This window comes from Podarcis vaucheri, assembly GCF_965113315.1.
Source record: "Podarcis vaucheri genome assembly, chromosome: 1".
In the NCBI taxonomy this organism is placed as follows: Eukaryota; Metazoa; Chordata; class Lepidosauria; order Squamata; family Lacertidae; genus Podarcis; species Podarcis vaucheri.
Window position 1 is genome coordinate 10,464,875 of NC_138759.1, and position 15,007 is coordinate 10,479,881.

The window sequence follows — 15,007 nt, forward strand, 5'->3', positions numbered from 1 at the left end:
AGATCTTAAAATGCTGGCGGGCAGCAGCGAAGCTTTCGCTGCCGACCCCCAGCATTTTAAAAGCCCCCGGGGCAGCGGAGACTTCGCTGCTGCCCGCCAGCATTTTAAAATCGCCCCGGGACAGCGGGGGCTTTTAAAATGCTGGCGGTCGGCAGCAAAGCGCTCCTGTCCCCAGAGCTTGTGGGGCGGGAGGTGGGGAGAAGGGCTTTTCTTCCCACCACCAGCCTTCAGAACAGCCCTCTGAAGGCTGGCGGTGGGAAGAAAAGCCCTTGTCCCCCCCCCAGCCTTCAGAAGAGGTCGGGGGACAGACTGTCCCCGGACCTGGTCTGAAGGCAGTTTCCATAGGAATGCATTGATTGATTTTCAATGCATTCCTATGGGAAACCATGCTTCGCAAGACGAAAAACTCGCAAGAAGAAAAAACTTGCGGAACGAATTAATTCCGTCTTGCGAGGCACCACTGTATAAAGAAACACATTTTCTTATACAGGGTGAGTCTTTTAAAAGAGGCCCCATGGAACATGTATACTCTGTATCCACAGGGCCTATTTTAAAGGCCTCACCCTGTCTAATAATAATAATAATAATAATAATAATAATAATAATAATAATAATAATAAAATTTTATTTATACCCCGCCCTCCCCAGCCAGAGCCAGGCTCAGGGCAGCTAACACCAGTCAAATTACTGTAAATGGGGGGGGGGGGGACAAAAAAAAACCAATTTAAGCTTAAAATGCAATTTAAAAAGCAGCCTCATTTTAAAAGTAGCCCATATATCAAAACCATAAGGGGAGGGAAACATAAGGGTCAGACTGAGTCCAAACCAAAGGCCATGCGGAACAGCTCTGTCTTGCAGGCCCTGCGGAAAGATGTCAAGTCCCGCAAGGCCCTAGTCGCTTGTGACAGAGCGTTCCACCAAGTCGGGGCCAGTACTGAAAAGGCCCTGGCCCTAGTTGAGACCAATCTATCCACCTTGTGACTTGGGACCTCCAAAATGTTCTCATTTGTGGACCTTAATGTCCTTTGCGGGGCATACCAGGTCCTGTAGGTATAAAAATTTGGGTTGCATGATCCCCAGATAAGCTAGAGGCAAACAGCCAAAAAACCGAAGGGCTGTTTCAAACTCATTTGTGACCTTTGATCTTCCTTCCCCCTTAGCATCCAGCATCTTTCTTGTAGGAAGCCATCAGTTCTCTGCAGAGCTACCACCATGCAATGCGCTACAAGGACTGTGGTTGAGAGCACATGCCTGGGCAGTAATGTGTTCTCAGGTTCTGGAGTGGCCCCACCCACTCGTATTATTCCCAGGATCTCCCTGGGAAAGAAGCACCTATGCAAGGCTTCCTGGTTGTGTTGGGACTCTGCCTGGAATCTTAACTGTCTTTAAAGCCCCCCCCCCTTATTACCTTGTACTTGATTGTAACACAGAATGCATTGATGACATGATTAAATAAAGAAGCAAATAAAATCTTTAAAAACAAACAAGCAAAAAACAAAGCAAAACAAAAACCCAACTGTCTTCCAAGTTAATTTGCTCCTTGACTATTGTCAAGGAGGCAGTCCTTATTTATTTTGGATAACTCATTCTGCAGTTTTTAATCATCATGAGCTCTAAAAACAATAGAAGCTACTAAAGATCTAGATATTCTATCCTGGGCAGGATAGCTTCTGGGGTGTTTAGACATTGCCACACACTTGCAGCTCTATCTTTGTCATCCTAAGGACTAGAAACTTGCTTTAAAAGTAGTAGTCGTAGAAACTATGATGCGTAGGATGCTGTGTCTAATACAAAATCATCCTCTGTGACATGATTATGGGATTGCAGGCTGTCTAATCTTAGTGCCTTCACCAAATTACAACTCAGAGGACCATTCTGCATCATGCTCTCAGGACACATTTTATTAAAAATTCTTGAAATATCAGAAACCTGCTCCAGAGTAACCCAGAAAAACACATTCATTGGGGCTGCCTCTGTTTTATGGAATAGCTTCTCCGTTGAGTTAGGAGACACGCCCATGATTTGTGCTTTACAGAAACAATTGAAGACATTCCCCCCCCCAACACATTTTCTCCTGCTAGGTGAAAATATATGTGCCTTAAGCAGTGGCGTAGCATGGGGGGTGCAGGGGGGCCCGGCCGCACCGGGCACATCTGGGGGGGCGCTCGCACTCGCAGCTCTAGTGGAAGAGACTTGAGTGCTAAAATCCACGGGTTAGGGGGGCGCAAATTACTTGCCTTGCCCCGGGTGCTGACAACCCATGCTACGCCACTGGCCTTAAGTGTTCATTTTGCATTGCTGTTAAACCTATCTTGACTGTGTGTTGCATTCGTATTTTCAATAGTATTCTTAGCTGTCTTACCATAGGTTTGCAAATTTCCTTGAGACACATGTGATCCGTAAATGAATGCCTAACCATCAAAATCAAAACAACGATATCTTACCCGTTTCCTCAGATTGCAGGTGAGCGTGAGATTCCTGGAGAAGGAGTTTGCAAAAGCTGTATAAAAGTCCAGGACTTTCAGCAAGGCTTCCCGCTTGATAATGTGCAGATCGCAGTAGGTCAGGGCCCGCACATTGGCGCATGCGTGGGCCAGAGTGGTCTCCTTCCAGAAGATGTCCCCAAACACATCACCTTTACCTGGGAAAGCAGCAGGGAAAGTTCAGTTAAAACATGCCTGGTGTCAGAGCCCCACAGAGCTGTTGGAATCGGGTTTGGACTGGCAGGATCGGTCAGAAGAAAAGGAAGAAATAAAGGGTTGAAGGTGAGAACCTGGGTTCAGGAGGGGGGTCTCCCCTTTGCACCCTGATTTTAGCCACTTTGGAAGGGGGAGCCGAGGCACTTTTACAACACCTCTGCAGAGCGGAGCGGGACAGTTGTGACTTCAACATTATTATTATTATTATTATTATTATTATTATTACCCACTAAGGTAGTCTCTATGGGAATATACTGTATTTAATTATGGGGTATCAGAGTTTTTAGGGGGCTAACCAGGCTGGGATAGCTGGGATAGCAGGTTTGTTGGTTTTTGAATGTCTGATGTAGATTTTTTCAATTTTGTTCTGTATGAGACAATGACAATAAAGATTATTGTATCGTATCTGGCTGGGCTTCCCCAGCCACTCTGGGTGGCTCCCAACAGGAGATTAAAAATACATTAAAACATCAGTCATTTAAAAACTTCCCTGTACAGGGCTGCCTTCAGATGTCTTCTAAACATCAGATAGCTGTTTATTTCTTTGACATCTGGTGGGAGGGCGTTCCACGGGGCGGGTGCCACTACTGAGAAGGCCCTCTGCCTGGTTCCCTGTAACTTCGCTTCTTGCATTGAGGGAACCGCCAGAAGGCTCTCGGCGCTGGACCTCAGTGTCCAGGTTGAAAAATGGGGGTGGAGACGCTCCTTCAGGTATACTGGGCTGAGGCCCAGGGTTAAGAAAACATTTGCATTAATCCAGAGATGCTGGCAAATATTGGACCTGACACATCCACAGCTATTCTAAAGATACATAGAATGCACACAGCCCTGAAAATAAATATTTATGGGAGCTTCTTGCAGAAACCCGAATAGGTTTCACCTCATTTAATTCACCAACTGCTACATTAAAAATAGCCACTGTTCCAAAGTTGTGCGGAGTGGCAAACTGCAGAGAAGGCATCTGTTATATCCCCACCCTCCTTTTAATTAGGTGCCTGCCAAAAGGGAAATGATGGGTTGTACACAAGGGAAACCAAGGCAAAGCACCGCCGTGCCACAGCTTTTAGTTTCGGTGTTAAAACCTACAACATCCTGAAGAAAGGGACACTATGACAGGGTTCTCCTCCCCTGGGTCACGCAAGGGAAGAATCTGGATTCAAAGAACATTCTGTCTCGTGGGGTTTTTAGCGCTACAGGGAAACATATCTGGAAGCCTAGGGCAAAATCTAGGCTATGCAAGGACACTCCTCGCTCAACTGCAAGCCACACCCATTCCCGGCTCCTTTTTCCTTGCACAAGAAAATAAGAACTTCCAACTAGTCCAGCATTCTGTTCTTACAGTAGTCAACTAGATGCCTGTGGAAAACCCTCTCCAGCAGGACCTGAGTTCGAGAACTCTCTTCCCTCCTGTGGTTTCCAGCAATTGGTATTCAGAAGAATTACTGCCTCCTGACTGAAATAAATAAAGGTCTTATATATATAATAAATGTTCATAAATGTACCAAGCAAACATGTACATAAATATACAAACCACATGTCTGAAGCAGCACAGGAAAGCAGTCCTGGAGCCGTTTTGGCTCCCAAACTGAGCAAATGTTTTCTCTGCAAGGTCAAAGGAAAATGGAAAAGCCTCCCCATTGTCTTTTCATTCACAAGATCTAAGGGTATATCTGTGTATGAATAGGGTGAGTACAGTTGGCTTAAACTGGTTCTCTTATCTCTTTCTATCAAGGTCATGCTGACTACAGTCATACCTTGGGTTCAGGTTCCGCATTTTTGGGTTGCGCACCACGCAAGTACCGGAATGGATTACTTCTGGGTTTCGGCGCTCACACATGCACAGAAACACTAAATTGCGCTTTGGGCACGCGCGATTGGGGTGTCCCAAGGGCCATACAGAAAGCTATGGGGGGCACACTTGTCCCCACCAAGGCCTGAGCACCCCCCATCTCCAGTCGGTGGCTTTTCCAAGGAGTGACCTTGAGCAACTCACTGTCTCACAGCCTAGCTTACCCTGCAAGGTGGTTGTGATGATACAATGAAAACGGGGAGAGAAACATACCATTTTGTGCTCTTTGGAGAAAAAGCAGGGTACCACTGCAGTAAGTAAATAACATTTCCCCTGCCTATGTCAACACAGTGTGTGTATTCACAGCTTGCTGCAGCTGTTTTTGCTGTTGATTATGTCAATTTGGCTGCTATTACAGACTCATTTTTTATAAAAAAAACCAAACCCTCAGACTTCAGTAGCTCGAGATAAATCCCTTTTTCTTCTTATATAACTATTAAAAGCCCTTTTAAACATACTGTGCAAGCAGGACATTTAATTCAACCTGGTATCAGACGGTCTCCCGATAACCTCCAGGTGCTTGGAATGTCGCCCAATTAATGGGTTAAATGAATTTAGAAACACCCGTACCCCATTCTTCAACCAGAAAGGCTCCCAGAGTGGCTGGCCTACAATCAGTTAAAACAAGATAGTCCCACGAACTTAAAACCAAAAAGACACATGCAAGGGGGGAAAGGAGGAAGGAATGAAGAGGGGGAGAGAAAGCAAAGCCAGGCACCAATTCTTAAACTGTAGTTCTTAAAATCCACAGCTGGCGTGGAAAGAGTTCGCGGGAAGGAGGTTCCTGATAGAGCTGGTCTTTTGGCAACGCTGAGGGAATGAGCCCTGCTTCTCATCATATGAGACATATGAAGGCAGCCCTGTTTAGGGAGGTTTTTTAATGTTTGATGTTCTGTTCTGTTTTTAATCTGTCGGGAGCTGTCAATCTCCCCTTTTTTTGTGGGAAATTCCCTTATTCCAGAGCCGTTTCCCACTGCTTCCCGCTGCTATCCCGAATTGTTAAATATCTTGTATACTGTCCCTGGGACAGGTGAGGCTGCTGATCCCTTATTTTCGAGGCTGCTGATCCCTTATTTTCAAATCTGAAAGTTGACAGCTATGACCCAGCCAGATGGGCGGGATGTAAATAATAAATTATTATCATATTATTATTATCATTTAGTCCAACCCCCAGCAGTGCAGGGTGCTTCCAAGCCCTGTTTGAAGATGCCTGAGATTGTTCCTGGAGCATCCAGGCTTCAGCATTGAACTAGCTAACATGATAGCGGTGGTAGATTACTTTGCTGTTCATTCCCAGCAAAAGGATACCAGGGTTCATGAATCTAAATCAATCTGCATTTGTTTGGGTTCTTTAAATTTGTTTGTGGGCTTTGCAGCTACTGCTGATATAATACATTTTATAGGAACATTCTAGATGGATCTTTTTGAAAGGATTTAATAGCTTTTTGGGGGGAGGGGAGGGGAGGAACACAGGGAATTGGGAATAAAATAATCCCACTAATGATTTTTTAGATAACAACATGGCAGAAAGTCAATGTCTGTCTTGCTGAGTGCGCTGCTAATGGATGGCTTACATGGTGTACTGCTTTAACATTTATTTATTTATGGTAGTTAAAATTATTCTCCTGTTGGTTAAGTGCTCTTCTTGCTCATAACCGCAGCATAACGAAACCTGCTAAAATGTCCTTCTTTGCACGGTGTGCTGTTTCAAGATGTACTTGCCCAGTAGTTGAATGTTTTTCTTTAGAAATCTGGAATAACAGAGCTTACTAAAAGGTGAAGCCACTTATTCACAAGTAACTCCTGTTTTCTACATCTGTCTAGAAACTCTCTCTCTCTCTCTCTCTCTCTCTCTCTGTGTGTGTGTGTGTGTGTAGTTAAATGACAGAAAATTGATTATAAGAAACCAAGCTTGTAAACAGCTACTTGCCTACTCACCCATGGTGGGGAAAAATTGGTTCCAGGTGATCAACAGAGAAGTTTCTTTAACCCAGATAAGCATCTTCACCAATAACTTACACTGGTAATGATTCTGCTAAGCAACTTTTGTAAGCCTTCATTCATGTCCTGCATTCCTTTGATTGTTGAGCCTACGGTGCTCTATAGAAGGCACTTCCCAGACCCAAACTTACTTAGTTTAGGCAAGGTGCCTTCAAAACATACTTTGGGACGACACCTGTGAGCCATCTAGCCCAGGCATGAGGAACCTGTAACCGTCCAGATGTTAATCTCACCATCCCTGACCGGTGACCATGCTGGTACAGAGTAATGGGAGTTAGGAATCCAAATGCACATGGAGGGTCACAGGTTCCTCATTCCTAAAACAGGACTCCCTATATTTAAGGAAATAACAGGATCCAAATTAAAAAGGGGACATGACCAAAGGCCAAAGAAGGAGATAAAGGTAAAGGGACCCCTGACCATTAGGTCCAGTTGTGGCCGACTCTGGGGTTGCGGCGCTCATCTCGCTTTATTGGCCGAGGGAGCCGGCGTACAGCTTCCGGGTCATGTGGCCAGCATGACTAAGCCACTTCTGGTGAACCAGAGCAGCGCACGGAAACGCCGTTTACCTTCCCGCTGGAGTGGTACTATTTATCTACTTGCACTTTGACGTACCTTCGAACTGCTAGGTTGGCAGGAGCAGGGACCGAGCAACTGGAGCTCACCCCGTCGTGGGGATTCGAACCACCGACCTTCTGATCGGCAAGTCCTAGACTCTGTGGTTTAACCCACAGTGCCACCCGCGTCCCTTTAAAGAAGGAAATGGGTCTGCATAAAAACACAGCTATAGAATGTACATAGATCTCCTGCCACCTTTTCTTGCAAAAAAATGGGGTGGGCATTAGCTTCATGGTTAGCTTCACCAGATACCATCCAAGCGTCTAGACAGGTTTATTTATGCAGAAGTCACAGAGCTATTTGATTTCAATAACGTTCTGGCATCTTTTAAGCAAAGCAGGATCAAAACATCTGCCTGGCTGTTAGAACCTTGTACGTATGTCAGAAGAACATCCTTGCCAAAGCAGTAGGGTCCCAAGGGATGGGATGGTAGCATTGTATGATCTTGTGTTCAAGGAACATCTGAGTAAGCAGTTCAAAGCCCTCTTCTGAACTTGCCATCTTTCAACTACTTTTGGAGAAAGGTAGACTGGTTCGACTGCACTATCATATTCTAGACATACTGTGACCTAAAAAAAAACCCCAACCCTCTGAAAACATCACTTTGCACAAAGGTAACCCAGACCTGAATATTGTAAGTTAACAATAAAAGAAACGTCTTACGCTCTGCTGGTATTGTCTGTTCTGGACGGTAGTGGCTCTCTAAGGTCCCAGGGGTGGCACTTTTCCCAGCTCTGCCAGCTAAGATTGTTTTGCATCAATGCGCGAGGGATTGAATCTGGGATTTTCTGCCACCAAAGCATGTGCTATGGCCCCCCCTCCAAGCCACATTGGTTCACTGAACTAGTTACAAAATTGCCAAACTACACCTGAAAGTAGTTCCCATAATTCCTGGGTGAACTAAAGGTGAATTAAGTTCATTTGGAGCAGAACTTTAAGTTATTTCTAGTTTATCTTCATTCCCTGTTTCCAAAGCAGGAGGACACTTAGCTTTCATTTTCATTTTTTATATTTAGAAAAAGTCAATGGCACACCTATAAAGAAAGTTAGCAAACAAAATGTGGAGGCTATATTCTACGGTTTATTAGGCAGATATGGAAGCGCTGCTGTTGCTAAAATTGCTTAATAATTTAATCACTGTTGCTAGGCAATCCAGAAAGGAACGTGAGTTATATCTTGTATCTTCCCTGGAAGAAATTCTCTTCCAACTGGAACAGCTTTTGAAGTACAGTGGTACCTCGGGTTACATACCCTTCAGGTTACATACACTTCAGGTTACAGACTCCGCTAACCCAGAAATAGTACCTTGGGTTAATAACTTTGCTTCAGGATGAGAACAGAAATCGTGCTCCAGTGGCGTGGCGGCAGTGGGAGGCTCCATTAGCTAAAGTGGTGCTTCAGGTTAAGAACAGTTTCAGGTTAAGAATGGACCTCCAGAATGAATTAAGTACATAACCAGAGGTACCACTGCAAAAATATAGGAAGAACGTGGTTCCCTTATTTACTTTTGGATCCTACCCTTTAGCAATAAATTTGTAAAATTCCAAATGCTGGGTACAGGGGATGACGCATGACCTTTTAATGAACTAAAAAGTTCATCTAAATGAATTTTAACTAATCTGGTTCATTTTGGGAAAGGACAAAGTGGAAGTGGAACTAGTTCCTTTTTGGACAGGATGAACAAGACTTAGAATAGGTACCTTTTTCAAATGAACTTTCCAAAGCATTGTACCCTACTCATTTGGTGTCAGGCATGACAAACAATGCAAATAGTTGTGGGTAGACGATAGGGATTGGTCTACTGTCTGCTGTTATTGCAAGGTGGCAAACTCCAGACGGGTAGTCATGTTGAGTCTGCTGTAGCAAATGCAAATGCAACAAGGAGATTTTGTGGCACTTGTTATCTCCCATCCCTCAGCATTCAGAATTTTACGAAAGATGGTTTAAGATTCACTGCATGTACTGCTATAAAAGAAAATGTTATGAAGATGATGTATCGATGGTATATAACCCCCATAAAGTTAGCAAAAATGTATAAGATAAGTAACAAATGTTGGAAATGTAAAGAAAAGGAAGGCACTTTCTTTCATATGTGGTGGGAGTGTAAGAAGGTAAAATGCTTCTGGGAAATGATTTATAATGAATTGAAGAAAATGTTGAAATATACATTTACTAAGAAACCAGAAGCGTTTTTACTAGGTATTACAGGGAATGAGATAAACAAGAAAGAGAAGAAGTTATTTTTATACGCAGTGACTGCAGCAAGAATATTGATGGCCCAGAAATGGACACAAGAGGAGCTGCCTACGATAGAAGATTGGAGAGCCAAAATGATGGACTATGTGGAATTGGACACAATGACAGGAAGGATTCGGAATCGACGAGATCAAAGATTTACAGAAGATTGGGAGAAGTTTATTCAATATTTGCAAAAACTAAGTGATAACCAGATTACGTTTGTAAGTTTTAAGGAAGCTCTGTGATGTGAAAATCTAATAATAAGTATAAACAATGAAATTGAAGCTACCAGAATAAATAACAATAAGTAGGATTGCGTTAAAAGTTATAAAATGAAGGAAGTTCAGACAAATTGAGGGAAGTCAAAAAATGGAATTAAGAGGTAATTAAGAAGTTTGAATGTACAACTTTGTTTTCTTTTTTTGTTTTTGTAAACCAATAAAAATATAATTGGAAAAAAAAAGGATTCAGAATTTTACAAGCTGCTTTGCTATAGGACAAGGTCCAAAAGTAAATCAGCTGAGGAGACCCACAGAAATTGTCTGTGCTGTGACGTTTCTGTCCAGTTGCTGCTCCCTTTCCTTTTGAATGTCATTTGAGATTAAAATTGTATCCAGCTCCCATCAGCCCAGCCAGCCTGGCCAATGGTTATGGATGATGTGAGTTGTAGTCCAACAGCATCTGGAGGACCATGGGTTCCTTATCCCTGATCCAAATATCTCTGAAGGACAGACAGCAGTAGAGTACGTTTCTTTCAGGAAGCCAACCTTAACATTTTTCCAAACCCTAGACCAGCCTTTCCCAACCTGCAGCTCTCCAGTCATTTCGGACTACAACTCCCATCATCCCTGGCCATTGGCTATGCTAGCTGAAGCTGAAGGGAGTTGCAGTTGAAGACATCTGGAGGGGCACCCAGGTGAAAATGGATGCTCCAAACGTGACCAAATCCATCACAAGCTAAACGGGGCCAAGTTTTGCCACTTTATAAGAAAGAAAGATGGAACGAAGCTGTTTTGTGCAGCAAAATGGACATAAATCTGACATCAAGAATCACAAAACAGAGAAACCAGTAGGAGAACACTTCAATCTCCCAGGACATTCTATACAAGATCTCAAAGTAGCTGTTTTACTACAAAGGAATTTCAGAAATAGACTGGAAAGAGAAGCTGCTGAATTGCAACTCATTACCAAACTTAAAACCATGGAGAGACCTGGTCTGAACAGAGACATTGGATTCTTATCTCATTATACACGACTAAGCCATTTCTCACCTTCTCACCCCTTGCCTTTTCCTGTAAGACCTATTGCAGTCGTTAAGAGTCGTCAACAGGCTCATCTCAGCTATCTGCCAATCTCCCATTCCCACCACCCTTCTGAGTAATACCCCTCCCCACCTTCTCACTATATAGAAGGATCTGGCAACTTCTGTTTCAGTGTATCTGAAGAAGTGTGCATGCACACGAAAGCTCATACCAAGAACTAACTTAGTTGGTCTTTGAGGTGCTACTGGAAGGAATTTTTTTATTGTGTAGCAAAGTGAGTTCTAAACTCCCGTAGCAGGAAAAGGAACACAGCAAGGACAGCAGCATATATTACTTGATGTTATTGCAGGCTGTCCCCCCCCACAAAATGCTTGCTGAGCTGGTGATTAACTGCCTTGTCGTATATTACAAAGTTGGTCAGGTCCAGAAGATACAAGGTTGCATTTGGTCCTGCTTTCAAGCACAGCAATATGTTTTCCTCATTCAAAGTTCTCCGGGGATTTTTGAGTTGTTTGTGTGTGTGTGTTTTCAAGCTGAAGATTAATGAAGGAAAAGGATGGGACAGATTTATGAATGAACACATCTGAGATAGCCATGGGTTAGGAACAGGTTGATCTGTCCATACCTGGTTGCAGGTAGGGCTGTAAAAGGCTCCTGTCTCAAAGTGTGAAGAGCTGCTTGGCATTATTGTAGACCAGTGGGCAGCCAAAATAGTGCCCTCCAAATGTTGATGAGCTCTAGCTCCCATCATCCCTGATCTTTGGCCATGTTGGCTTGGGCTGATAGGAATTGGAGGGTACCATGTTGGCTACCCCAGCACAAGCAAGACTGCTAGGTGGACCAATTGTTCGGCTTCCTATCATTTGGCACCTTCATCTGAACAATAGTTGTGATTCCTGCATTGCATGGGCTTGGACTAGTAGGCCCTTCCAACTATACAGTTCTATGTTTTAATGTATTTTTAATCTTTTGTTGGAAGCTGCCCAGAGTGGCTGGGGAAACCCAGCCAGATGGATGAGGTATGTATAAAAATAAATAAATAATGATTTATGGCAACATACTCCCTTTGAGTTCTCCGTTTTCATGACTGACACAAACACCACAACCCAACCTGACGCCATCCAGATGTTGGATTCCTACTCCCATCATCTCTGACCACTGGCTGACTGAATTGTAGTTCTAAGCATCTGAAGGAACCCAGGCTGAGAAAGGCTAGTGCAGACAATATGAATTAGATCAGGGTGAAGATCTTGAGGAATCATAAAATCACAGAGTTGGAAGGGTTCCCCAGGCTCATTTAGTCCAAACCCCTGCAATGCAGGAATCTCAGCTAAAGCATCCATGACAGATGGCCACCTAACCTCTGCTTAATAACCTCCAAGGAACCTCCCAAGGAACCTCCACAACGTCCCAAGCAAGACCGACCACTGTCAAACAGCTCTTACTGTCAGAAAGCTCTTCCTGATGTTTAGTCGGAATCTCCTTTCTTGTAACTTGAAGCTACCGGTTTGGGTCCTACCCTCCAGAGCAGGAAAAAACAAGCTTGCTGAAATTTCCATGTGACAACCTTTTAGATATTTGAAGATGACTATCCTGTCTCTTCTCAGTTTCATCTTTTCCAGGCTAAACATACCCAGCTCCTTCAACCATTCCTCATAAGGATCTCCAGACATTAATGGATGTGAACTCTCATCAGCCCTAGCTGCCATGGTCAATGGTCAGGGATGATGGAACTCGTGGGCCAACAACATCTGGGTAGGAACAGGTTCCCTATTCCTGCTTTACAGGAAAAGTCAGATTCTTTACTGGAAGACATAGGTTCCACTTAAACTGCCTCACAGCTAAATCTGGTGCCATAGATATTAGACCAGCAGTCATTTAACGAGGAAGATACAGCATTCTTGGGGAAATAAAATGTGACGAAGGAATCTTAATGGCACATCAGTTAGCTGTCATTAAAGAAGACTTAGCTCTGTGGGACTCATTGTGAATTATTTACTTCTTATGCTCATTTCTGCAGGGCTTGTTGCCAAACCAGATGCCACTTTAGGTACAGAAAACTCACTCAATGTTACCCCATAAAACAAATCAAACAAAAACATAGTTAAGCTTCGCACTCAAATCCAGTTTTTCAAGAAGAGAGATGAGAGGACCAGCAGCACATCTCCAAGTTGTTATCCCCGTAGCCAATTTGGCATCTGGGCCCCTCCCCCAGCTTCGCAATTAATGGCCCCAATTCTCTCTCCCACCTTTCAAAGCCTTTATACTTTCCTGGGCAACCAGCTGGGAGCTACTGACAGCATCCTGACAGCTGCCTGCCCTCTGCCCCAATCTACAATTCTAGGATTCGTTTGGGGGACACCATGACTGCTTAAAGTGCTTTAAATGGATCTAGGAGTCTTGGTTGACCACAAACTTGACATGAGCCAACAGTGTGACGTAGCAGCTAAAAAAGCCAATGCAATTCTGGGCTGCATCAATAGGAGTATAGCATCTAGATCAAGGGAAGTAATAGTGCCACTGTATTCTGCTCTGGTCAGACCTCACCTGGAGTACTGTGTCCAGTTCTGGGCACCACAGTTCAAGAAGGACACTGACAAACTGGAACGTGTCCAGAGGAGGGCAACCAAAATGGTCCAAGGCCTGGAAACGATGCCTTATGAGGAACGGCTAAGGGAGCTGGGCATGTTTAGCCTGGAGAAGAGGAGGTTAAGGGGTGATATGATAGCCATGTTCAAATATATAAAAGGATGTCACATAGAGGAGGGAGAAAGGTTGTTTTCTGCTGCTCCAGAGAAGCGGACACGGAGCAATGGATCCAAACTACAAGAAAGAAGATTCCACCTAAACATTAGGAAGAACTTCCTGACAGTAAGAGCTGTTCGCCAGTGGAATTTGCTGCCAAGGAGTGTGGTGGAGTCTCCTACTTTGGAGGTCTTTAAGCAGAGGCTTGACAACCATATGTCAGGAGTGCTCTGATGGTGTTTCCTGCTTGGCAGGGGGTTGGACTCGATGGCCCTTGTGGTCTCTTCCAACTCTATGATTCTATGATTCTATGAAATGTCTAGTGCAGATGGGGCCTCAGTGTCATTGGGGCCAATTCTGGCTACGTAGCATTGTGATGCCATCACATTCACTTCAGCATCCCTGCTTGCTTGGGATCATATTTTTTAGGAAAGAAAAAGAAGCCCTAAACCATCAGGGGCAAGAAGACACAGCCAATAAGGGGAAAAAATGTCACTGAATGAGACTGGGGGGGAGGGGGGAGAGGATCAACTTTATTAAGGGCTTTTTCCCAAGAAAAAACCATGCTGTCAGGGTTACTTCCAGATCCTAGCTCACAGAGGATCACGCTAGCCAGCGGTTGTTGATTAAAAGTCTTTATTGAGTTACAGTCTCCATTCTTGAGCTGCTGCGTGCAACCCTACGCCTTATGCTTAGGTCGGCGAAGCTCCTTCTGAGTCTCCGCCCCTTGCGCACCAACTTAATATCCTAGCCCTGCTCCACCTTTTCCGCCTGACAGTTCTCCTCTGGGTCCCTCTGCCCCCCTGGGTCTCTCCCTTCCGGGATTCTTCTGACGCTGACCCCCCTGACTCCCCTGTCTCCTTGCGCCGGGCTTTAGGACCTGGCTCTCTTTCCGGGCTGCCTACTGCGCCACCTTCCTGTGCATTTGAACTTGGCGCGCGCGCCCAACCTTCCACTTTCCGTCTAACCGTCACTTCGCTCCCCGATGAAGGTGTGGCCACTCCTGACTCGTGCCCTCCCTCCTGTTGTGAGCTGCCAGCGCTAGTTCCCAGGCGCTCTTCCTCTTCCCTACTCTCTGGTGGTGACGTAGGTCCCGATCTCCAACTGCTCCCCTCTGAGTCCCCTCTGGCTCTTTCTTCCTGGGGTGTCCCCCTAGTCTCCCCCCTTGCCCTTGCCACTGGTGCTCCTCTTTGTGAATCTTCTGATTCACTGGACAGACTCGGAGATCTCGGGTCGTCGTCGTCACTCATCCTTTCTTCTGCCTCCTCCCCCTCGCTCTCTGTTTCCTCCCTTGCCCTCGCCTCTGCTCCTGAACCCCTGACATCCATCCCCCCCTCAAAGCCCCCCCTTCCCCCCTCCCCTCCCTCCGGTGCGGGAACTGGGTGCTGCAGTGTCAAAGGGACGAATGTCGGGTACAGTTCGCTTCCCGTGGCCGGCCTCCATCCGCAGACTCCCGGTTCTTCCTCCCTGCTCTCGTCAACGACGGTCACCTCTGCTTCCATCTCCGTGCCGCCGTGCTCGAGACCCTGGTTGTCCCCGAAAAAGTCCATGTCGGTCTCTCCCTCGCTTCCTTCTGTAGGCGTAGCTCGTCCTGG

General features: G+C 45.1%; 1 protein-coding gene across 1 annotated transcript in view; it reads right to left on the bottom strand.

Moving 5' to 3' along the window:
• KCNH5 (potassium voltage-gated channel subfamily H member 5) overlaps positions 1–15,007 on the bottom strand; it is a 221,879-nt gene that overhangs the window by 36,636 nt on the left and 170,236 nt on the right. The window contains 1 exon segment of the mRNA XM_082216907.1: positions 2,445–2,641. Coding sequence (XP_082073033.1) covers positions 2,445–2,641 — 197 coding nt within the window.